General features: G+C 36.6%; 5 protein-coding genes across 7 annotated transcripts in view; 1 reads left to right on the plus strand and 4 right to left on the minus strand.

Moving 5' to 3' along the window:
- LOC115428086 (glutamic acid-rich protein-like) overlaps positions 1-25,299 on the plus strand; it is a 657,495-nt gene that overhangs the window by 365,424 nt on the left and 266,772 nt on the right. The gene's annotated exons all lie outside the window — the stretch shown is intronic.
- Positions 1-25,299, minus strand: part of LOC115428099 (zinc finger protein 771-like) — a 106,942-nt gene that overhangs the window by 74,588 nt on the left and 7,055 nt on the right. The window lies entirely within an intron of this gene.
- The window catches only part of LOC115428071 (zinc finger MYM-type protein 1), a 179,357-nt gene that overhangs the window by 53,694 nt on the left and 100,364 nt on the right, over positions 1-25,299 (minus strand). The gene's annotated exons all lie outside the window — the stretch shown is intronic.
- The window catches only part of LOC115428066 (gastrula zinc finger protein XlCGF57.1-like), an 87,887-nt gene that overhangs the window by 41,297 nt on the left and 21,291 nt on the right, over positions 1-25,299 (minus strand). The window contains exon 4 of the mRNA XM_030146877.1: positions 16,037-16,521. Within this exon, the coding sequence (XP_030002737.1) occupies positions 16,037-16,521 (485 nt within the window). The remainder of the gene's footprint in view (positions 1-16,036; positions 16,522-25,299) is intronic.
- LOC115428089 (zinc finger protein 135-like) lies at positions 1,232-14,462 on the minus strand. Of its 2 annotated transcripts, XM_030146920.1 has the most exons (3): positions 13,774-14,462; positions 2,240-3,358; positions 1,232-2,155 (listed from the first exon to the last, which is right to left on the minus strand). In XM_030146920.1, exons 1-3 carry the CDS (start codon positions 13,967-13,969, stop codon positions 2,064-2,066), a joined length of 1,407 nt encoding a protein of 468 aa, XP_030002780.1. In that variant the 5' UTR covers positions 13,970-14,462; the 3' UTR covers positions 1,232-2,063. The 2 variants fall into 2 exon arrangements, with proteins under 2 accessions (XP_030002780.1, XP_030002779.1); XM_030146919.1 differs by having other exon boundaries at positions 1,232-3,358.

Raw genomic sequence — 25,299 nt, forward strand, 5'->3', positions numbered from 1 at the left:
GCTTTTGCTTCTAGCCTATTCCTTTTTGGCTTTTATGTTTATGATAAATGTACTAAGTACAATGATTGATGTGAAAGCAAAAGTAAATTCATTCAGTCATTCATTCATAATATAATAAATGGTGATAAACCAAGAAAAGGTCAAATGTAGAAAAAATAATAATAATTTGGCAGTCACCGCAAACTTAGTCACAGGTATGTAAAGCTTAAATAAATGAAATGTATAAATGCTGTTTTACTATCATAAATTCCTTTGGTTAAACTAGAGATAAATGTGTTCAAACCTGTTTTGTGTAACAGGACTCTCGGATTCCAAACACAGTCCAGTATTTGTCTTTGTCTCTGGTTTTCTTTTATTCGACGAAGTTCCTCCTCGTACTCTGCTATGGTTCTTTCAAACAGCCCAAATATCTCTTCAGCAGCTGCAGTTAGTCTCTGTTCCACCAGTGACCTCAGAATCTGTACTTTTGGACACATTTTTTCACGTATTCTTCATAGAAACTGCTTCAGAAACAGTTTATCTCCATCACACACTGACAGGTCTGTTAGCAGTTAGCGAGCTAAGCTAACATTAGCATCACTGAGTTAATAAGAGATAAATCAGGAGTAAAACAGACACAGAATGTGAACAAGACAAAGGCCAGTCAGTCGGTTTTATCCGGATACAGAGGTTCTTCTGGTTCGGTTGGACCTAAACAAACATTAGACAGGAGAAAACGGCGGATGTTCATTTGAAATAAACGATGTAAAGTTAGAGACTCTTCAGCGTTTCAAGGGTCAGAGTAAATTTGTGACGTCATCACAACTCCTACAAAATAAAAAAATATAGATGATCAGGAGGAACCAGAAAACTATTAATTCAGTAGCGGTACTGAGTTAACGATTTCTTTTAGTTCCATTGTCAGAGTAACATTAATGTATTAGACCACCACCCAATGTGACGTTTATGCCACAGCTGCTTTAGATTATTAACACTGACATTTACCTAAATATATTTTAATGTTTCTGTAATGTTTAACACATGATAATTCCTGATTCCTGTTGAAAATGATAAAACGTCAAAAATTCAATGAAAATTAAAGAGTCCACTTTAAAGCACTTCATAATTTACATTTACATTTATGCATTTAGCAGACGATTTTTTCCGAAGCGACTTACAGGGGAAAACCAATCAAATCAATCAAATTTTATTTATAAAGCGCCAAATCACAACAAATATTATCTCATGACACTTTACATACAGAGTTGGTTCAAAACCAGACTCTAAGCCAATTTACAGAAACCCAACAGAATAATTAACAAAGACTGCGATTCATTTGTACATGTGGTGCAAAATCTTCTGCTCTGTTCTTTATCATGTCTGATACAAACAGATGAACAGATGGTCTGTAGAATACCTCTAAAAAAATTCCTGTGATTTGGCAAAATTCTGATTTCACGTTTTTGATTCAGCCTGATTTAATCAAGATATGAAGTTGTTCCTTCTGTAGCAGAAGAAAAGCTCTGTTTTGTTGTCCTGTGTCCAGTTCCACATTTACTGATTCATTACATTGAGTCTAATGTTCAGTTACATTGATTTATAAATTATGTATTTATTTTTCACATACTTTAACTTACATGTTAATTTCAACAATTATGTTTATTACAGTCAAAGATTAATTTCAAACATGTATAATGTGATTTTAATCTAAGTTTTGGAGAGATATGGTGGAAACTATCAGAAAACATTTTATTGTGTTGCTTTAACCTTTTTCACCTCTAGTTCTCAGCTGATGTGATAATTTGGGTGTTGTTAGTCTGACTCTTCAACTGCTGATCTCGCTGATAAAAAATAAATAAATTATTCTTTACTTCTAATTACAAGGAAAAGATGAAGGATGTATTTTATTTTATTAATTTGAAAAAAGTGGCACCAAAGAGAAAATAATGAAGAGAAATTAATATAAAAAAAAAAAAAAACAGTTGAAATTACTCATGCAGATTACACTCTGAAATGTTCCACTATCATTGTTCTTCAGGTTCTTTTGTCTCTATAGGCCTGTTTCTGTGACTCTCAGATTCTGTCTATTCATTTGTGTGGATCTTCATATGAATCAGAACATGCTGTTTACATGTGAAGCGTTTCTGACAAACTCCACAGGTGAAAGGTCCCTCTCCTGCGTGGATCATCATGTGACGCGTCAAACACGTCTTCTGACGAAATCGCTTACCACATTCTGAACAACTAAATGGTTTCTCACCAGTGTGGAGCATCATATGACGCTCCAAACCCGTCTTTCGAGTAAATCGCTTACCACATTCTGAACAACTAAATGGTTTCTCACCAGTGTGGATGATCATGTGACGCTCCAAAACCATCTTCCAATTAAATCTTTTACCACATTCTGAACAGCTAAATGGTTTCTCACCAGTATGGATGATCATGTGACCAGTTAAATGTGAATTACAGGTAAATCCTTTTTGACAAACTGGACAATGGAATAGTTTTTCTCCTGTGTGGGCGTTCATGTGTCTCCTGAGGGTACTCCTGCGTCTAAAACATTTGTGACACAGTGAACATTTGAATCGCTTTTCTCCCGTGTGGGATGTCATGTGGATTTCTAAATGTGACTTCCAGCAGAATGTTTTTGCGCACACAGAGCAGTGGTATGGTTTCTTTTCACATCCCCCATCACTTGGACTCATGTCAGTATTGTTCATCATGTCTCTGGGTGAGTTGGTTTCCTGTGTCGTGTTTTTCTTCTGAGAAAATGTTGCTTCACATTCAGAAGAACCAACCAGTTTCTGTCCTGTGTGAGTGTCCATACGTTCCTCAGGTAAACTGTTACTGTCAAAGGTTCTTCCCTTTACACTCTCCATGTGGACCAGGTTCATGTCTGGCTCTGATCCTCCACCGTAGTCTCCATCAGTTTCTGTTTCCATCTGTTCAGTTGAGCTGTTTGTCGGAAGCTTTGACTCAGGTTTGTGGTTCAGGGTCTGGTCTTCATCGCTGTCCTTGGTTTCCTCAGAGTCTTCATTCTGCTTATCGGTTTTTGTTTGTAAATGTCTATGTGGATAGAAGCTGCAGGCTGGTTCTGATTCCCCACAGTCCACTTTATTTGCTTCCTCTTTGTTCTCCTCAGTTTGTGTTTGCTGAAGCTGTGAGGACTTAACTTTCTCCCCATCATCATCTTCACTCTTCACAGGGAAAAGAGTGGATGGGAACTTGGTGATATTCATTTCTTGGCTGGTCCACAGTTCCTCCTGTTCCTCTTTAATGTGTGGGGGCTCTGGTTCTGGTTCCTCCTGGTCCACAATGGGATTCCACTCCTGCTGCTCAGGAGGAACCTCATCTTTCACCACTGACAGCTGCTGGATGTCTGTAGGATATGAGGAAATACAGTTGGACTTTTCAGTTACAGTTAGATTTTGGCGATAATACTGTCAGTTCTGTTTTATGAGTTTAAACAGCTGACAACAAGAATCCCCCCCCATGGAGATAATAAATATTTTTTGACTTTGAAGGAAATTATCAGCTAATAAAAACCTAGGTCTTTAGTCATGAACAGGAATCAATAAGAAAAGAATAGTGATAATAATGATAAATATATTGATTAGATAAATTACAATGATACACACTCCGAAAACTGCGATTTAGATTTGTATGTAGGGAGAGGTAATACTTCTGTAAATAAAACAAGATTTTCATTTATTAAATACATGTTACATGTAACATTTCATAATATTAAAAAAAAACAAAAACTAAAGTATCAGGCAAAGCAAATTTCTTTGCATCGCGCAGTTCATACACAGGGCAATCACAGTGCTTTACAAAAATGGAAAAAATACTATTACACTTGGAAATGAAAATATCCTATAATAACTCTTAAAAGCCTGATCATCCAAAAGCATCTACTGATCTAAAATGTTTAATACCTGTTGATCCACTAATCCTATCAATACATGTAAATAATTGGTGTAAATTTGTCCTCTTTTCATGCTCTTCAGATATGACCCATTTGGACGTTCAGAGGCTCTGCAGTGAACGTGGAAACACTGTCATCTTCTACAACATTGAGTCACCAGTAAAACCCATGTAATTTGAAAAATGGCAGTGGATGGAGACATTTGTTTTATGTTCAGATAATGACACGTTTTGCTGAAAAAATATTTCATTTTCTTCAGTTTTCTCTGCTTTGATAAAATAACCTTTGAGTTTATTCTGAGTTTTATGAACATCCAGGCTACATGCACAATAAAAAAAACATAGAAATATACATAACATTCACTGAAAAATGCAAAACACAGGGGATAATATAATCAATTGTAATAAAATCATGTAGTGGCGATTTGTCATCAAAGTTAAATCAACTTAAAAGTGACTGAACTTAAGACTTTAATAAAACTCAAATAACCACTAGATGCACCATGGGTTTGTGGTTTACACATTTAAAAACACAGTGTCCATACCATAGATGTATTTCAAGTGGTTTATTTTCAGGCTTTTTGCAGGAAAAAACAACAACCAAGGCTGTTTTTGCTGCCTCTCCTTCTAATCCTGTCTGACTGGTTAAAAAAAAAAAAAAAAAGAAAGAAAAACAACATAGGAGCACCAAGGTGCATGATGGTCTAACTTGATGCTGCCTATTCATACCCAGGTGCACACGATCTAAACCAATAAGAAAACACAAAACAAAAGGTGCTAAATACTCAAGAGTTAAAGTAATAACTATGAAAATCAAAAAATATATCCGACATATTAAACAAACACAAAAAGGAAACAATCAAAATTAACAAGTAGCAAAATATACTAAATTACTAAACAAAAAAGTAAATTAACTTTAAACAAAAACTAAATGGACAAATAGCTCCAACAAATCACCTAAAAAAAAAAAAAAGTCAAATGCAGAGAAAAAAAATAATTATTTGGAAGTCACCACAAAATTGGTTGTAGGTATGTAAAGCTGAAATAACTGAAATCTAAATATGCTGTTTTATTTTTATGAAGACCTTTGGCTAAACTACAGACAAATGTGGTCAAACCTGTTTTGTGTAGCAGGACTCTTGGATTCCAAACACAGTCCAGTATTTGTCTGTGTCTCTGGTTTTCTTCTTTAGTTCGACAAAGTTCCTCCTCGTACTCTGCTATGGTTCTTTCAAACAGCCCAAATATCTCTTCAGCAGCTGCAGTTAGTCTCTGCTCCACCAGTTTTCTCAGAATCTGGACTTTTGGACACATTTTTCACGTATTCTTCAGAGAAACTCCTTCAAAAACAGTTTGTTTCCATCACACACTGACAGGTCTGTTAGCAGTTAGCGAGCTAAGCTAACATTAGCATCACTGAGCTAATAAGAGATGCATCAGGAGTAAAACAGACACAGAATGTGAACAGAGCAAAGTCCAGTCAGATGGTTTCATCCGGATACAGAGGTTCTGCTCGTTCGGTTGGACCTAAACAAACATTATACAGGAGAAAACGGCGGACGTTCATTTGAAATAAACGATGTAAAGTTAGAGACTCTTCAGCGTTTCCGGGGTCAGAGTATATTTGTGACGTCATAACAGCTCCTACAAAATAAAAGACTACAAATGATCAGGAGGAACCAGAAAACTATTAATTTCCCATGTGCTTGCATGTAATGCAAGGCACAGGGGACTATTGTTCGTCATATTTATCATTATTATTTTTATTATTATGACTTTTTATACAAAAAACTTAGGGAAAAAAAATGCGGCCCAGACCGCTGGAAATAGACCAAAACATGTTATTCCAAAAATGTGCAGCCTGATCTCGAAAGATGTGCTATGTATATGGCTTGACATTCCGATGCACGGATTTCCTTAAAATTGCGAAAAAACGGTCAAATTTGTCCATCCAAAATGGTTTGGACCGTTTTCAAGTGGCTATCATTCCCAAACAATTCGTACTAAAATTATTTGGTCAACGCAGAAATGTTCGGCTTGGCCCAACGATTATCTGTGTGGTCACGTGGTAACAATATCACTCATGGTTGTCGCACAAAAATGTGGAAAAAAAATCCAAAAAAACATTCATTTCCAATGGGAACAACAAAAAAGTTGTCCGTTTTCTGACCATTACTGCTTTGCCATACTGTCACCTACAGACTTCATTTAAACTTTAAAACGCAGACATTTTTGTCGTCTGTCCAAAAATGTCTGTGGTATGAGGATGGGGTTTATGGTTTTCAATAGGTGAGTCTTCAAAAACCCCTGGATTTAGTGAAAATCTGATCTGCTAGAGTGGGTGATGTCATCACCCAGAGTAGAGGAGCAGCCAAAATTCACCTGAAAATTTTCTGAACAACTCGCCCTCCCGGCCAAACGATAAATAGGAGGCAAATGATCTTTTCCAAAAATGTAGCCACAGTTCCTGGGCTTCATATGAACCATGTTTGAAGACCTAGCTCTTTTTAAAGTGAAATGGCAGGCAGCAGATTAGGGGCAAATCCCTCCTCGACTCCTATTCAAATCAGTGTTAAACAGATCGCTGTGCTCCTGGTGAGTTGACTGTTTTTACACTGCCATAACTCGGTCATTTCTCACAGTACGGACAAAAAAAACGACATCTGTGTGTTCCCCAGGTCTATCTGCCGCTCACGATCATGTTAGTTTTCACCTATCATTTACGGTTTTCCCATAATTAGCAGCTGTTCGGGAGCTTTTTCACAGTATTTCAGTTCCAAGTGAGCGTGCATGTGTCTGTGTCCTCAGTGCCTCCACTGCTCGTTGTCATGGTAATGTCACATGTGGTCTGTGTGGCACAGCTGCAGACAATTAAGATAATCAAGTCTCCACAAAAAAAAGATACACTAATACAGATACAGTAAAATTAAAAATAAATCTAAATAATAAATAATGAATGCAAGAAGAATAAATATAAAAAAGTATAAATATAATAAAGCTGAAAAACTTCCCATAAATTCTCTCTATGAAATGAATGAGCTCACCTGGGATCACAGACACAGACACAGGGAACTATTCAATTAAAGGAGCCTATTTAAACACTGCTTTAACAGGACTGACACAGACTGTGGGAGGGGCTTTTCCTCTGAATACAGGTCTACAGAAAGTCTGTGGTGACGTCAGTCCACAAACACTGACACACACATTCACACAGGAAGTGAATGGGAGATATTTCTTGCTTTTACATCACACAAGTCCACCGATCCGGAGAGAGGCAAGCACACGGGTTACATTTTCTTCAGGAAATGTATGAAAGTCTAGTTCTTTAAAATGTAGCAGTATTGAGTAGACATTTTCAGTTAGTTCCATTGTCAGACTAACATTAATGTATTAGACCACCATCCACTGTGAAGTTTATACCACAGCTGCTCTAGATTATTATTAACACTGATATTTACCTAAATAAATTTTAATGTTTCTGTAATGGTTAATATATGATAATTCTTGATTCCTGTTGAAAATGGTAAAATGTCAAAAACTCAATTAAAATGAAAGAATTCACTTTAAAGCACTTCATAATTAAATGAAAGACTGCAATTCATTTGTACATGTAGTGCAGCATCTTCGGCTCTGTTCTTTATCATGTCTGATACAAACAGATGAACAGATGGGCTGTAGAAAATCTCTAAAAAAAATTCCTGTGATTCTGACAAAATTCTGATTTCAGCTTTTTCATTCTGCCTGATTTAGTCGAAAATAGAATGTTTTTCCTTCAGTAGCAGAAGAAAAGCTCTGTTTTGTTGTCCTGTGTCCAGTTCCACATTCACTGATTCATTACATTGAGCCTAATGTTCACTTATGTTGATTTATAAGTTATGTATTTATTTTTCACTTACTTTGACTTACATGTTAATTTCAACAATTATGCTTATTACAAAGATTAAATTCAAACATGTATAATGTGATTTTAATCTAAGTTTTGGAGAGATATGGTGGAAAATATCAGAAAACATTTTATTGTGTTGCTTTAACCTTTTTCACCTCTAGTTCTCAGCTGATGTGATAATTTGGGTGTTGTTTGCGGTGGCCCAGAGGTGCAACAGGCCAAAAAATTATCCACTAGACGAAAAAAATTATCTACTACAAGAAAAAAAAAAAAAGAGAACAGCCTAAAAAAATTATCCACTATAAGAAAAAAAAGAGAACAGCCTAAAAAAATTATCCACTAGATGAAAAAAATTATCTACTACAAGAAAAAAAGAGAACAGCCCCCAAAAATTATCCACTGTAAGAAAAAAAAGAGAACAGCCTAAAAAAAAATAACCACTAGATGTAAAAAAAAAAAAAAAAAAAAAAAAATCCCCTATAAGAAAAAAAAGAGACCAGCCAAAAAAAATTATCCACCAAAAGAAAAAAAAAAAAAGAGAACAGGCAAAAAAAAAAATTATCTACTAGCCCAAAAAATTATTCACTATAAGAAAAAAAAAAGAACAGGTGAAAAAAATTATCTACTATGAGAAAAAAAAAAAAGAGAGCAGCCCAAAAAAATATCCACTACAAGAAAAAAAAACAAAACATCATCCACCTTTTCAATTACGGGGGCGCTGTTTTCCCGAAAGGTGTCTTGCTTTAAAATTAAGGCCACCACAAAAAATAAAAGGACAGGCTAAAAAATTTTAAGGCTTTCGGCTAATGTGGCTAATGCTAAGGAAGTACCCCACCGGAAGTGGAGGTCGTGCGCTAAAAAATAAAGTTATTTTAAAATATAGATATTTACATTAATATAGTTTGCAAAGCAGTTAAATGATTAAATACAGTTCCAGTGTCTGCTCAAGGTTAGGCATGGGCGTTAAATGGTTAAGGTTAGGGTATGGTTGGGGTTAGTTTTCAGTGGTAAATGCCCCTTGTGTGCACTGTGTGAAGGTTCGTTGCTAAGCTAATGCTAACGCGAAAAGTTGACGGCAACTTTGTGAACTACCAGTGCGAGTAAACAATTGTGTGATTACGGTGTTGAATTGTTCAACTGCCTGACATTCAATATCATTTTTGATGAATATTCACTACAACAAGTTCTAAAATTATTTTATTTTGAGAGGAGGAGAAGAGGAGCTTCCTGTGGAGCTCCACTATCATGGCATCGCCCATTTGTTTGCAGGTAGACCTCTTCTCCTCAGCTCAAACGGAGCTGACCGGCCGTGGTACCGCGGTACCTCGCGGCCCCCAGCTGGTGCCGCGGCACCAACCGAGGTGCCGCGAGGTACCGCGGTACCACGGCTCGGGGCCGCAGTTCGGTGCCACAGCTCGGTGCCAGGTACCCCAGCACGGCACCGCGTACCATGGCTTACATCTTTACCTCCACAAAATGTCCTTCTTGAGCTAGTGTTAGTGAAGACACTCCGTTTGAGTTGAGGAGAAGAGGTCTACCTGCAAACAAATGGGCGATGCCATGATAGTGGAGCTCCACAGGAAGCTCCTCTTCTCCTCCTCTCAAAATAAAATAATTTTAGAACTTGTTGTAGTGAATATTCATCAAAAATGATATTGAATGTCAGGCAGTTGAACAGTTCAACACCGTAATCACACAATTGTTTACTCGCACTGGTAGTTCACAAAGTTGCCGTCAACTTTTCGCGTTAGCATTAGCTTAGCAACGAACCTTCACACAGTGCACACAAGGGGCATTTACCACTGAAAACTAACCCCAACCATACCCTAACCCTAACCATTTAACGCCCATGCCTAACCTTGAGCAGACACTGGAACCGTATTTAATCATTTAACTGCTTTGCAAACTGTATTAATGTAAATATCTATATTTTAAAATAACTTTATTTTTTAGCGCACGACCTCCACTTCCGGTGGGGTACTTCCTTAGCATTAGCCACATTAGCCGAAAGCCTTAAAATTTTTCAGCCTGTCCTTTTATTTTTTGTGGTGGCCTTAATTTTAAAGCAAGTCACCTTTCGGGAAAACAGCGCCCCCGTAATTGAAAAGGTGGATGGTGTTTTTTTTTTTCTTGTAGTGGATATTTTTTTGGGTTGCTCTCTTTTTTTTTCTCATAGTAGATAATTTTTTTCACCTGTTCTTTTTTTTTTTTCTTATGGTGAATAATTTTTTGATCTAATAGATTTTTTTTTTTTTTTGCCTGTTCTCTTTTTTTTTCTTTTAGTGGATAAATTTTTTGGCTGGTCTCTTTTCTTTCTTATAGGGGATTTTTTTTTTTTTTTTTTCGTCTAGTGGATAATTTTTTTAGGCTGTTCTCTTTTTTTTTTCTTATAGTGGATAATTTTTTTGGGCTGTTCTCTTTTTTCTTGCAGTAGATAATTTTTTTGTCTAGTGGATAATTTTTTTAGGCTGCTCTCTTTTTTTTCTTGTAGTAGATAATTTTTTCATCTAGTGGATAATTTTTTTAGGCTGTTCTCTTTTTTTTTCTTATAGTGGATAATTTTTTTGGGCTGTTCTCTTTTTTTTCTTGTAGTAGATAATTTTTTTCATCTAGTGGATAATTTTTTTAGGCTGTTCTCTTTTTTTTCTTGTAGTAGATAATTTTTTTCATCTAGTGGATAATTTTTTTAGGCTGTTCTTTTTTTTTCTTGTAGTAGATAATTTTTTTCGTCTAGTGGATAATTTTTTGGCCTGTTGCACCTCTGGGCCACCGTAGTTGTTAGTCTGACTCTTCAACTACTGATCTCAGTGATTAAAAAAACAAACAATACTTGTAATTACAAGGAAAAGATGAAGGATGTATTTTATTTTATTCACTGAATAAAAAAGTGGCACCAAAGAGAAAATAATGAAGGAAAATTAATATACAAAAAAAAAAAAAAATAGTTGAAATTACTCATGCAGATGACACTCTAAAATGTTCCTCTATCATTGTTCTTTATGTTCTTTTGTCTCTATGATTCCTGTGCATGCGACTTTATGTCTTTTCTCTTGTATGGATCTTCATATGCTTCTGAACGTGCTGTTTACATCTGAAACGTTTCTGACAAACTCCACAGCTGAAAGGTCTCTCTCCTGTGTGGAGCATCATATGACACTCCAAATCCCTCTTTCGCGTAAATCGCTCACCACATTCTGAACAACTAAATGGTTTCTCACCAGTGTGGAGCATCACATGACGCTCCAAACCCGTCTTTCGAGTAAATCGCTTACCACATTCTGAACAACTAAATGGTTTCTCACCAGTGTGGATGATCATGTGACGCTCCAAACCCATCTTCCGACTAAATTTTTGACCACATTCTGAACAGCTAAATGGTTTCTCACCAGTGTGGCTGATCATGTGAGCAGTTAAATGTGAATTATAGGCAAATCTTTTTTGACAAACTGGACAATGGAATACTTTTTCTTCTGTGTGGGCTCTCATGTGTCTCCTGAGTTTACTACTGCGTATAAACCATTTGTGACACAGTGAACATTTGATTCGCTTTTCTCCCGTGTGGGATGTCATGTGGATTTCTAAATATGACTTCCGGCTGAATGTTTTTGCACACACAGAGCAGTGGTATGGTTTCTTTTCACATCCCCCATCACTTGGACTCCAGTCAGTATTCTTCATAATGTCTCTGGATGAGTTGGTTTCCTGTGTCATGTCTTTCTTCTGAGAAAATGTTGCTTCACATTCAGAGGAACCAACCAGTTTCTGTCCTGTGTGAGTGTCCATGTGTTCCTCCAGTAAACTCTTACTGTCAAAGGTTCTTCCCTTTACACTCTCCATGTGGACCAGGTTAATGTCTGGCTCTGATCCTCCACCGTTGTCTCCATCAGTTTCTGTTTCCATCTGTTCAGTTGAGCTGTTTGTTGGAAGCTTTGACTCAGGTTTTTGGTTCAGGGTCTGGTCTTCATCGCTGTCCTCAGTTTCTTCAGAGTCTTCATTCTGCTCATCAGTTTTTGTTTGTAAATGTCTATGTGGATGGAAGCTGCAGGCTGGTTCTGATTCTCCACAGTCCACTTTATTTGCTTCCTCTTTGTTCTCCTCAGTTTGTGTTTGCTGAAGCTGTGAGGACTTAACTTTCTCCCCATCATCATCTTCACTCTTCACAGGGAAAAGAGTGGATGGGAACTTGGTGATATTCACTTCCTGGCTGGTCCACAGTTCCTCCTGTTCCTCTTTAATGTGTGGGGGCTCTGGTTCTGGTTCCTCCTGGTCCACAATGGGATTCCACTCCTGCTGCTCAGGAGGAACTTCTTCTTTAACCACCAACAGCTGCTGGACATCTGTTGAATATGAGGAAATACAGTTGGACTTTTCAGTTACAGTTAGATTTTGGTGATAATACTGTCAGTTCTGTTTTATGACTTTAAACAGCTCTGACAACAAGAATCCCCCCCATGGAGATAATAAATATTTTTTGACTTTGAAGTAAATTATCAGCCTACAAAACCTAGGTCTTTAGTCATGAACAGGAATCAGTGAGAAAAGAGTAATGATAATAACAATAAATGTATTGATTAGATAAATTATAATGATACACACTCCGAAAACTGCGATTTAGATTTGTATGCAGGGAGAGGTAATACTTCTGTAATCAGAACAAGATTTTCATTTATTAAATACATGTTTCATTTAACATTTCATAATATTTATAAAACTAAAGTATCAGGCAAAGCAAATTTCTTTGCATAGCGCAATTCATACACAGGGCAATCACAGTGCTTTACAAAAATGGAAAAATTACTATTATATTTGGAAATGAAAATATCCTATATTAACTCTTAAAAGCCTGATCATCCAAAAGCATCTACTGATCTAAAATATTTAATACCTGTTGATCCACTAATCCTATCAATACATGTAAATAACTGGTGTAAGTTTGTCCTCTTTCATGGTCTTCAGATATGACCCATCTGGACGTTCAGAGGCTCTGTAGTGAACGTGGAAACACTGTCATCTTCTACAACATTGAGTCACCAGTAAAACCCATGTAATTTGAAAATCGGCAGTGGATGGAGACATTTTTTTTATGTTCAGACAATGATAGGTTTTGCTGAAAAAAAATCTCACATTCTTCAGTTTTCTCTGCTTTGATAAAATAACATTTGAGTTTATTCTGAGTTTTATGAGTTTTATGAACATCCAGGCTACATGCACAATAAAAAAAACATAGAAATATACATAACATTCACTGAAAAATGCAAAACACAGGGGATAATATAATCAATTGTAATAAAATCATGTAGTGGCTATTTGTCATCAAAGTTAAATAAACTTAAAAGTCACTGAACTTAAGACTTTAACATAACTCAAATAACCACTAGATGCACCACGGGTTTGTGGTTTACACATTTAAAAACACAGTGTCCATACCATAGATGTATTTCAAGTGGTTTATTTTCAGGCTTTTTGCAGGAAAAAACAACAACCAAAGCCGTTTTTGCTGTCTCTCCTTCTCATCCTGTCTGACTGTCTGGTAAAAAAAAAACAACAACATAGGAGCGCCAAGGTGCATGATGGTCTAACTTGGTGCTGCCTATTCATACCCAGGTGCACACGATCTAAACCAATAAGAAAACACAAAACAAAAGGTGCTAAATACTAAAAAGGGAATGTAATAACCATGACAATTAAAAAAATATATCCGAAATATATATATATAAAAAAAAAAGAAACAATCAAAATTAACAAGTAGCAAAATATACTAAATTACTAAACAAAAAAGTAAATTAACTTTAAACAAAAACTAAAAAGACAAATTGCTCCAACAAATCACCTAAAAAAAACCTCAAATGCAAAGAAAAAAAAAATATTTGGAAGTCACCACTAAATTGGTAGTAGGTATGTAAAGCTGAAATAACTGAAATCTAAATATGCTGTTTTATTTTTATGAAGACCTTTGGCTAAACTAGAGACAAATGTGTTCAAACCTGCTCTGTGTAACAGGACTCTCGGATTCCAAACACAGTCCAGTATTTGTCTTTGTCTCTGGTTTTCTTCTTTAGTTCGACAAAGTTCCTCCTCGTACTCTGCTATGGTTCTTTCAAACAGCCCAAATATCTCTTCAGCAGCTGCAGTTAGTCTCTGTTCCACCAGTGATCTCAGAATCTGGACTTTTGGACACATTTTTCACGTATTCTTCACAGAAACTCCTTTAGAAACAGTTTATCTCCATCACACACTGAAAGGTCTGTTAGCAGTTAGCGAGCTAAGCTAACATTAGCATCACTGAGCTAATAAGAGACACATCAGGAGTAAAACAGACACAGAAAGTGAACAGAACAAAGTCCAGTCAGATGGTTTCATCCGGATACAGAGGTTCTGCTGGTTCGGCTGGACTTCAACAAACACTATACAGGAGAAAACGGCGGACTTTCATTTGAAATAAACGATGTAAAGTTAGAGACTCTTCAGCGTTTCTGGGGTCAGAGTATATTTGTGACGTCATAACAGCTCCTACAAAATAAGAGACTACAAATGATTAGGAGGAACCAGAAAAGTATTATTTCTTTAAAATGTAGCAGTATTGAGATTACATTTTCGGTTAGTTCCATTGTCAGAATAACATTAATGTATTAGACCACCATCCAGTGTGAAGTTTATACCACAGCTGCTCTAGATTATTAACAATTAACGAAATATATTTTAATGTTTCTGTAATGATTAATATATGACAATTCCTGATTTCTGTTGAAAATGGTAAAACGTCAAAATCTCAATGAAAATGAAAGTTAGCTTTAAAGCACTTCATAAGTAAATGAAAGACTGAGAATCATTTGTAAATGTGGTGCAACATCTTCTATTCTGTTCTTTGTCATGTCTGATACAGATGAACAGATGATCTGTACAGTATCTCTAAAATCAATTTCCAGTGATTCTGACTTCAGGTCCTGATTTAGACAAAATTAAATGTTTTTCCTTCAGTAGCAGACGAAAAGCTCTGTTTTGTTGTCCTGTGTTCAGTTCCACATTTACTGATTCATTACATTGAGTCAAATGTTCAGTTCTGTTGATTTATCAGGTACGTATTTATTTTTCACTTACTTTGACTTAGATGTTACTTTCAACAGTTATGTTTATTACAGTCAAAAATGAATTTCAAGCATGTATAATGTGTTTTTAATGTAAGGTTTTGAAAGATTTGGTGGAAACTAACAGAAAACATTTTTATTATGTTGGCTTTGACCTCTTTCACCTCTAGTTCCCAGCTGATGTGATAATTTGGGTTGTGTTAGTCTGACTCTTCAACTGCTGATCTCAGTAATAACAATAATAATAAAAAAAAAATCTTTACTTCTAATTACAAGGAGAAGATGAAGGATGTGCTTCACTTCATTTAATATAAAAGTGGCACTATAGAGAAAATAATGAAGAAAAATGAATTTACAGAAAGGAAATTTGAAAAACAGTCATGCAGATTACACTCCAGAATGCTTCTCTATCATTATTCTTTGTTCTTTTGTCTCTGTAGGTCTAATTTTTTGAATATCAAATTCTGTCTTTGTTTGTGTGGATCTTCATATGGTTCTGAACATGTTGTTTACGTGTGAAGCTTGTCTGATAAACTACACAGCTGAAAGGTCTCTCTCCTGTGTGGAGCATTATGTGACGCTCCAAACCCGTCTTCTGACTAAATCTCTTACCACATTCTCAACAACTAAATGGTTTCTCACCAGTGTGGAGCCTCATGTGACGCTTCAAAACTCTCTTCCAAGTAAATCTTTTACCACATTCTGAACAGCTAAATGGTTTCTCACCCGTGTGGGTGAGCATGTGACCAGTTAAAGTTGAATTACAGGTAAATCTTTTTTGACAAACTGAACAATTGAATGGTTTTTCTCCTGTGTGGACTCTCATGTGTCTCTTGAGGTTACCCTTTTGTCTAAAACATTTGAGACACAGTGAACATTTGAATCGCTTTTCTCCCGTGTGGGATGTCATATGGATTTCTAAATGTGACTTCCAGCAGAATGCTTTTGAGCACACAGAGCAGTCATATAGTTTCTTTTTACATCCCCCATCACTTAGACTCAAGTCAGTATTCTTCATCATGTCTCTGGGTGAGTTGGTTTCCTGTGTTGTGTTTTTCTTCTGAGAAAATGTTGCTTCACATTCAGAAGAACCAACCAGTTTTTGTCCTGTGTAACTGTCCATGTGTTCCTCTAGTAAACTCTCCATGTGGACCAGGTTCATGTCTGGCTCTGATCCTCCACCGTCGTCTCCATCAGTTTCTGTTTCCATCTGTTCAGTTGAGCTGTTTGTTGGAAGCTTTGACTCAGGTTTGTGGTTTAGGGTCTGGTCTTCATCGCTGTCCTCGGTTTCTTCAGAGTCTTCATTCTGCTCATCAGTTTTTGTTTGTAAATGTCTATGTGGATGGAAGCTGCAGGCTGGTTCTGATTCTCCACAGTCCACTTTATTTGCTTCCTCTTTGTTCTCCTCAGTTTGTGTTTGCTGAAGCTGTGAGGACTTAACTTTCTCATCATCATCATCTTCACTCTTCACAGGGAAAAGAGTGGATGGGAACTTGGTGATATTCACTTCCTGGCTGGTCCACAGTTCCTCCTGTTCCTCTTTAATGTGTGGAGGCTCTGGTTCTGGTTCCTCCTGGTCCACAATGGGATTCCACTCCTGCTGCTCAGGAGGAACTTCTTCTGTAACCACCAACAGCTGCTGGACGTCTGTTGGATACGAGGAAATACAGTTGGACTTTTCAGTTACAGTTAGATTTTGGTGATAATACTGTCAGTTCTGTTTTAAGAGTTTAAACAGCTCTGACAACAAGAATCCCCCCCGTGGAGATAATAAATATTTTTTGACTTTGAAGTAAATTATCAGCTTGCAAAACCTAGGTCTTTAGTCATGAACAGGAATCAATAAGAAAAGAATAGTGATAATAATGATAAATATATTGATTAGATAAATTATAATGACACACACTCCGAAAACTGCGATTTAGATTTGTATACAGGGAGAGGTAATACTTCTGTAAACACAAGATTTTCATTTATTAAATACATGTTTCATTTAACATTTCATAATATTTTTAAAACTAAATTATTAGGCAAAGCAAGTCTCTTTGCATAGCACAATTCATACACAGGGCAATCACAGTGCTTTACAAAAATGGAAAAAATACTATTATACTTGGAAATTAAAATATCCTATATTAACTCTTAAAAGCCTGATCATCCAAAAGCATCTACTGATCTAAAATATTTAATACCTGTTGATCCACTAATCCTATCAATATATGTAAATAACTGGTGTAAGTTTGTCCTCTTTTGTTTTTCCTCTTCTGTGGAGAGCATCCTTACCCACAACATCTTAGTGTGGTATAGGAGCAGCTCTCAGGCTGACAAGAAGGCTCTGGAAAGAGTAAGGAAGTCAGCCCAGAGCATCATAGGAGTCCAGTTGTCCTCTCTGTCAGACATTTAAAACACTAGGTGTCTGTGCAGGGCCAGAAGCATCACCCTTGACGGTTCACATCCCAGACACCGCCTGTTCTCACTGTTGCCCTCAGGGAGGAGGTACAGGTCCATCCAAGCCCGCACCTCCAGATTTAGCAGTACGTTTTATCCAAGTGCAATATGGGTACTGAACACACTGCAATGACAATACCTCACGAAGGACATATACTTAACATATGTCATAGTGTTCAGCCAGGGTCAAAGTGCAGCTCTACTGTTTTCTTGGTTGGTGGCATGCCTGTTTTTATACTGTGTATATATTTACACTTCCTTTCTTCTTTAAACTTTTTGCACTGTGCACCACCAGAGAGTTGTCTCTTATAATTTCGTTGTACATATGTATAATGACAATAAAGGCATTCTATTCTATTCTATTCTATTCTATTCTATTCTATTCTATTCTATTCTATTCCCTTTTCATGGTCTTCAGATATGACCCATTTGGACGTTCAGAGGCTCTGCAGTGAACGTGGAAACACTGTCATCTTCTACAACATTGAGTCACCAGTAAAACCCATGTAATTTGAAAATCGGCAGTGGATGGAGACATTTGTTTTATGTTCAGATAATGGTACATTTTGCTGGGAAAAAAATCTAATTTTCTTCTGTTTTCTCTGCTTTGATAAAATAACATTTGAGTTTATTCTGAGTTTTATGAACATCTAGGCTACATGCACAATAAACAAAATATAGAAATATACTTTTTCACTGAAAAATGCAAAACACAGGGGATAACATAATCAATTGTAGTAAATCATTTAGTGGCTATTTGTAATCAAAATTAAATAAACTTAAAAGTGTCTGAACTTAAGACTTTAATAAAACTCAAATAACCACTAGATGCACCACGGGTTTGTGGTTTACACATTTAAAAACACAGTGTCCATACCATAGATGTATTTCAAGTGGTTTATTTTCAGGCTTTTTGCAGGAAAAAACAACAACCAAAGCCGTTTTTGCTGTCTCTCCTTCTCATCCTGTCTGACTGTCTGTCTGGTAAAAAAAAAAAAACAAAAACAAAAAAAAAAAACAACAACAACAACAACAACAACAACAACAACATAGGAGCACCCAGGTGCATGATGGTCTAACTTGGTGCTGCCTATTCATACCCAGGTGCACACGATCTAAACCAATAAGAAAACACAAAACAAAAGGTGCTAAATACTCAAGAGTTAAAGTAATAACCATGAAAATAAAAAAATATATATATCCAAAATATTAAAAAAAAAAAAAAAAAAGAAACAATCAAAATTAACAAGTAGCAAAATATACTAAATTACTAAACAAAAAAGTAAATTAACTTTAAACAAAAACTAAATTGACAAATAGCTCCAACAAATCACCTAAAAAAAAAGTCAAATGCAGAGAAAAAAAAATATTTGGCAGCCACCGCTAAATTAGTTTTAGGTATGTAAAGCTGAAATAACTGAAATCTAAATATGCTGTTTTATTTTTATGAAGACCTTTGGCTAAACTAGAGACAAATGTATTCAAACCTGCTCTGTGTATCAGGACTGTCGGATTCCAAACACAGTCCAGTATTTGTCTTTGTCTCTGGTTTTCTTCTTTAGTTCGACAAAGTTCCTCCTCGTACTCTGCTATGGTTCTTTCAAACAGCCCAAATATCTCTTCAGCAGCTGCAGTTAGTCTCTGCTCCACCAGTGACCTCAGAATCTGGACTTTTGGACACATTTTTCACGTATTCTTCACAGAAACTCCTTCAAAAACAGTTTGTTTCCCTCACACACTAACAGGTCTGTTAGCAGTTAGCGAGCTAAGCTAACATTAGCATCACTAAGCTAATAAGAGATACATCAGGAGAAAAAGAGACACAGAATGTGAACAGAACAAAGTCCAGTCAGATGGTTTCATCCGGATACAGAGGTTCTGCTGGTTCGGTTGGACTTCAACAAACACTATACAGGAGAAAACGGCGGAAGCTCATTTGAAATAAACGATGTAAAGCTAGAGACTCTTTAGCGTTTCCGGGGTCAGAGTATATTTGTGACGTCATAACAGTTCCTACAAAATAAAAGACTACAAATAATCAGGGAGAACCAGAAAACTATTAATTCTTTAAAATGTAGCAGTATTGATGATAGATGACATTTTCGGTTAGTTCCATTGTCAGAGTAACATTAATGTATTAGACCACTATCCTGTGTGAAGTTTATACCACAGCTGCTCTAGATTATTAACAATATTTACTTAAATAAATGTTAATGTTTCTGTAATGCTTAATACATGATAATTCCTGATTCCTGTTGAAAATGGTAAAACGTCAAAATCTCAATGAAAATGAAAGAGTCCACTTTAAAACACTTAATAATTAAATGAAAGACTGCAATTCATTTGTATATGTGGTGCAACATCTTCTGCTGTTTTCTTTATCGTGTCTAATACAAACAGATGAACAGATGGGCTGTAGAATATCTCTCAAAAAAACTCCTGTGATTCTGATGAAATTCTGATTTTATGTTTTTTATTAAGCCTGATTTAATCGAGATACTAAGTTTTTCCTTCAGTAGCAGAGGAAAAGCTCTGTTTTGTTGTCCTGTGTCCAGTTCCACATTTACTAATTCATTACATTGAGTCTAATGTACAGTTACGTTGATTTATAAGTTATGTAATTATTTTTCACTTACTTTGACTTACATGTTAATTTCAACAATTATGTTTATTACCAGTCAAAGATTAATTTCAAACATGTGTAATGTGATTTTAATGTAAGTTTTTGAGATTTGGTGGAAACTATCAGAAAAACACTTTATTGTGTTGCTTTAACCTTTTTCACTTGTAGTTCTCAGCTGATGTGATCATTTGGGTGTTGTTGTTGTTTTTCCAGCCTTTGTTTCTTTGGAGTTTTATAGAAATTGGGCAATACAAACATTGTGACATCAGTCGAAAATAAATTGTTGCAAAATTTCCTTTTTTTTTTTTTTTTCACATGCAAACAAACCCAAGAACAAGTACACCAACCTTCTCCATTAACAAAAACAAACAAACACACACACACACACAAAAAGAAAAAGCCAAAAAAACTAAACGAACAAAAAAAAAGTCTTGAAAGGTTCACATTTAGAATACTGATGCGGTATGTGTTACACAAGGTGCATTACTGAATAGAAAAAACAAAAAAGAGTATCAGGTAGAAAAATTACCATAAAGGTCAATCTGGAACAAAGGGAATTTTTTTTTTCCTGACTAGTTGAAACAAAGGATTCCCGAATTGTGAAAATTTATCAGCAGAGGCACCAAGTGTCATTCAAATTTTTTCCAGTTTGAGGAAATACATGATGTCTCTGAGCTAGTGAATAATGGAAGGGGGCTGTGGTGATTTCCATTTCAGGACAATTACCCTTCTTGCAAGAGTAGTCATAAATGCATGAGAATTACTTTGAGAGGTGGAGAGGGAAGGTGTCCTGACAAAAATCCCAAATAGGCCACTCAAGGGATTTGGATTAATTTTCCTACCAATTACATTAAAGATGATGGAAAAAACTTTGGTCCAAAAGTCAACAAGCTGTGGACATAACCAGAATGTGTGAATAAAATTACCCGGGGATTGATGACATCTGTCACATTCTGGAGAAATGTTATTATACATTTTAGATAAACGAGATTTTGTATAGTAGACGCGATGGACTAGTTTGCACTGTATAAGAGAATGCTTTGCACATATGGATGATCTACAGTACAGGCCAAAAGTTTGGACACACCTTCTCATTCTTCGCATTTTCTTTATTTTCATGACTATTTTCTTTGTAGAGCCTCACTGAAGGCATCAAAACTATGAATGAACACATGTGGAATTATGTACTTACCAAAAAAGTGTGAAATAACTGAAAACATCTCTTATGTTCTAGTTTCTTCAAAGTAGCCACCCTTAGCTCTGATGACTGCTTTGCACACTCTTGGCATTCTCTTGATGAGCTTCCAGAGGTAGTCACCTGAAATGGTTTCCACTTCACAGGTGTGCCTCATCAGGGTTACTTCGTGGAATTTCTTGCCTTATTGATGGGGTTGGGACCATCAGTTGTGTTGTGCAGAAGTCAGGTTGATGCACAGCTGACAGCCCTACTGGACAACTGTTAGAATACATATTATGGCGAGAACCAATCAGGTAAGTAAAGACAAACGAGTGGCCATCATTACTTTAAGAAATGAAGGTCAGTCAGTCCGGAAAATTTCAAAAACTTTGAATGTGTCCCCAAGTGCAGTCGCAAAAACCATCAAGCGCTCCAACGAAACTGGCTCACATGAGGACCGCCCCAGGAAAGGAAGACCAAGAGTCACCTCTGATGCTGAAGATAAGTTCATGTGAGTCACCAGCCTCAGAAATCGCAAATTAACAGCAGCTCAGATTAAAGACCAGATGAATACCACACAGAGCTCTAGCAGCAGACACATCTCTACAACAACTGTTAAGAGGAGACTGCGTGAATCAGGTCTTCATGGTCAAACAGCTGCTAGGAAACCACTGCTCAGGAGAGGCAACAAACACAAGAGATTTATTTGGGCCAAGAAACCCAAGGAATGGACATTAGACCAGTGGAAATCTGTGCTTTGGTCTGATGAGTCCAAATTTGAGATCTTTGGATCCAACCGCCATGTCTTTGTGCGACGCAGAAAAGGTGAACGGATGGATGCTACATGCCTGGTTCCCACCGTGAAGCATGGAGGAGGAGGTGTGATGGTGTGGGGGTGCTTTGCTGGTGACGCTGTTGGGGATTTATTCAAGATTGAAGGCAACCTGAACCAGCATGGCTACCACAGCATCCTGCAGTGACATGCCATTCCATCCGGTCTGCATTTAGTTGGACCATCATTTATTTTTCAACAGGACAATGACCCCAAACACACCTCCAGGCTGTGTGAGGGATATTTGACCAAGAAGGAGAGTGATGGAGTGCTGCGCCAGATGACCTGGCCTCCACAGTCACCAGACTTGAACCCAACCGAGATGGTTTGGTTGAGCTGGACCGCAGAGTGAAGGCAAAAGGACCAACAAGTGCTAAGCATCTGTGGGAACTTCTTCAAGACTGTTAGGAAACCATTTCAGGTGACTACCTCTGGAAGCTCATCAAGAGAATGGCAAGAGTGTGCAAACAGTCATCAGAGCTAAGGGTGGCTACTTTGAAGAAACTAGAATATAAGATATGTTTTCAGTTATTTCACACTTTTTTGTTAAGTACATAATTCCACATGTGTTCATTCATAGTTTTGATGCCTTCAGTGAGAATCTACAATGTAAATAGTCATGAAAATAAAGAAAATGCGAAGAATGAGAAGGTGTGTCCAAACTTTTGGCCTGTACTGTATGTACCTGCTTGAAGATTAAAGACCACAGGTCGTTCGATATAGTTTCTCCCATATCCTCCTCCCAGAGAGTTTTAACTGAATAAAGAGAGTCTGAATGTATAGTTGATATTTGATTATAAACAAATGAAATGGACCCCTTCAAATTAGAAGTGGGTGAAAGCAGGGAATCCAATGTGGAGTCTTCAGGGAAATTAGGAAATGTAGAAAAATTACTATGAACAAAACTACAAACTTGCACATACCTGAAAAAATATTGTTCTGGGAGAGAATATTTGTTTGAAAGTTGTTGGAATGAAGCAAAATTATGATTAACAAACAGATCTTTAATTTTCCATATACCTAGATTTGACCAAATTGAAAAGGCTTTGTCAGTTAGAGACGGAGGAAATACATGATTAGCCGCTAGTGGGGCATTATGTGAGTAAAGTTGCAGACTAAAATACTGCTTGAACTGAGTCCAAATCTTAAGGGACACTTTGACTATTCTATTTTCTGTAAAGGCTTTGGTTGAGCACTGAATTGGTGAATATAACAGAGCTGCAAGTGATGCTAGTTTTACCGAATTTTCCTCCATGACCACCCAGTTCACAGATGAACTACTGTCCGCTTGAAGCCAATATTTAAAAATTTTAATATTAGAGGCCCAATGATAATGTCTAAAATTAGGTAGAACAGTTCCTCCCATTAGTTTAGGTCTTTGCAAGTATTGTCTCGACCAGGGGTGTCCAACTCATTTTCTCTCAGGGGTCACATTCAGCCCAGTTTGATCTCCAATGGGCCGGAGCGGTAAAATAATAGCATAATAGCCTATAAATAATGACAACTCCAAATTTTTTATGAGCAAAAAATAACATTAAATTATGAAATCATTTATATTTTACAAACTATCCAAACAAAAAAGATGTGAATAACCTGAAAAAACAGAAATTTCTGAAGAAAAATAAGAAGAAATAATAAGAAAAATTTGATCAATATTCTGCCTCAACTTATGATTTATACATGTGCATTATGGATCAGATCTACCAAGACACAAAACAGGCAGATTATTGTTACAATTGCACTTATTTTTCTTTAGACATTTCAGGTTGTTCATATTTGTTCAGGTTATTAATGTTTTGTTATTAAAGGATATCGAAATTTAATGTTCTTTGCAATAAATCAAAGAGAAAAAATGGGTGTTGCCATTATTTAGAGGCATGTCAGATTATTTTTTTCACATTAAACCAAGAAGAACATTTGGAGTCATTATTTTTAGGTTATTATGCTGTTATTTTTTAATTTGATGCCCTTGACTATTAATATCTTCTGCACTTTGCAAAGTCATCCCAGGGGCCAGATTGGACCCTTTGGTGGGCCGGATTTGGCCCTCGGGCCGCATGTTTGACACCCCTGGTCTGGACAAACTAGAAACTTTTTTATCCCAGAGAAATTTGGACAGAAGTGAGTCCACCTGCTTAAAGAAAGAGCTAGGTAGGAAAAGCGGGATATATTGAAATAATTATAAAAAACGAGGAAGAATATTCACCTTGACACAATTAATACGTGCTACTAAAGACAATTTAAGCAAGGACCAACGTTCAAAATCCTCTCTAACTTTTGATAATAAAGGAGCAAAGTTGGTTTTGAATAAGTCTTCTGGTTTATGTGGGACTTGGATTCCAAGGTGTACGACTCCATCATGAGCGATCCTAAAAGGAAAGTCATGTAGGCGGGAAGTATTAGCAGCTGGGTTAAGAAGGAAAAGCTCGCTTTTACCTAAATTAACCTTATATCCTGATAATTGTCGAAAGTCCGAGAGTAGGCACAGAACAGCTGGAATTGTTGTATTCATGTCTGAAACGTATAAAAGTAAATCATCGGCGTATAAGGAAACTTTTGCCTCAAGACCATGCCTGTATATGCCTGTGATCCTCAGGTTGGAACAAACTGCAATAGCCAAAGGTTCGATTGCCAGCGCAAATAAAAGGGGACGGAGAGGACACCCCTGTCTTGTTGAACAGTGTAAATGGAAATAGCCAGAGCGAGTATTATTGGTTCTGACTGAGGCCAATGGATTAGAGTAAAGAAGTTTAATCCAAGATAAAAAAAAATTACATCCAAGGCCAAATTGTTTTATCGTATAAAAGAGGTATGACCACTCTACTCGATCAAATGCCTTTTCAGCATCGAAGGATATTAAGGCTTCGTTTGAATTTTTGGGGGGGATATTGTAAATAATATTAAACAGCCTTCTTAAATGAGAGAAAGAATGTCTGTTTTTTAATAAAACCCCTTTGGTCCGTGTTGATGATATTTGGTAGGATAGATTCGAGGCGCATAGCTAGAACATTGGACAATAATTAGAAATCTACATTTAAAAGGCTTATGGGGCTGTATGATGAACAACAATGAGGGTCTTTACCCTTCTTTAAAATAAGTGAAATTATAGCCTGGTTAAGTGTTTGTGGTAGCGCTCCATGTACAAATGATTCGTTATACATATCTAACAACAATTTGGCGAGCTAATCCTTAAACTTCTTGTAGAACTCTGATGGATACCCATCAGGGCCTGGACACTTCCTGCTTTGAAGGGACAGTACAGCTGTATTAAGCTCTGACAGAGTAATAGGTTTTCCTAAATTACTGGCAGTTTTTTGATCAACAGTAGGGATAGTTAAGCCGGAG

This window comes from Sphaeramia orbicularis, chromosome 11 (genome assembly GCF_902148855.1).
Source record: "Sphaeramia orbicularis chromosome 11, fSphaOr1.1, whole genome shotgun sequence".
NCBI classification, from domain to species: domain Eukaryota; kingdom Metazoa; phylum Chordata; class Actinopteri; order Kurtiformes; family Apogonidae; genus Sphaeramia; species Sphaeramia orbicularis.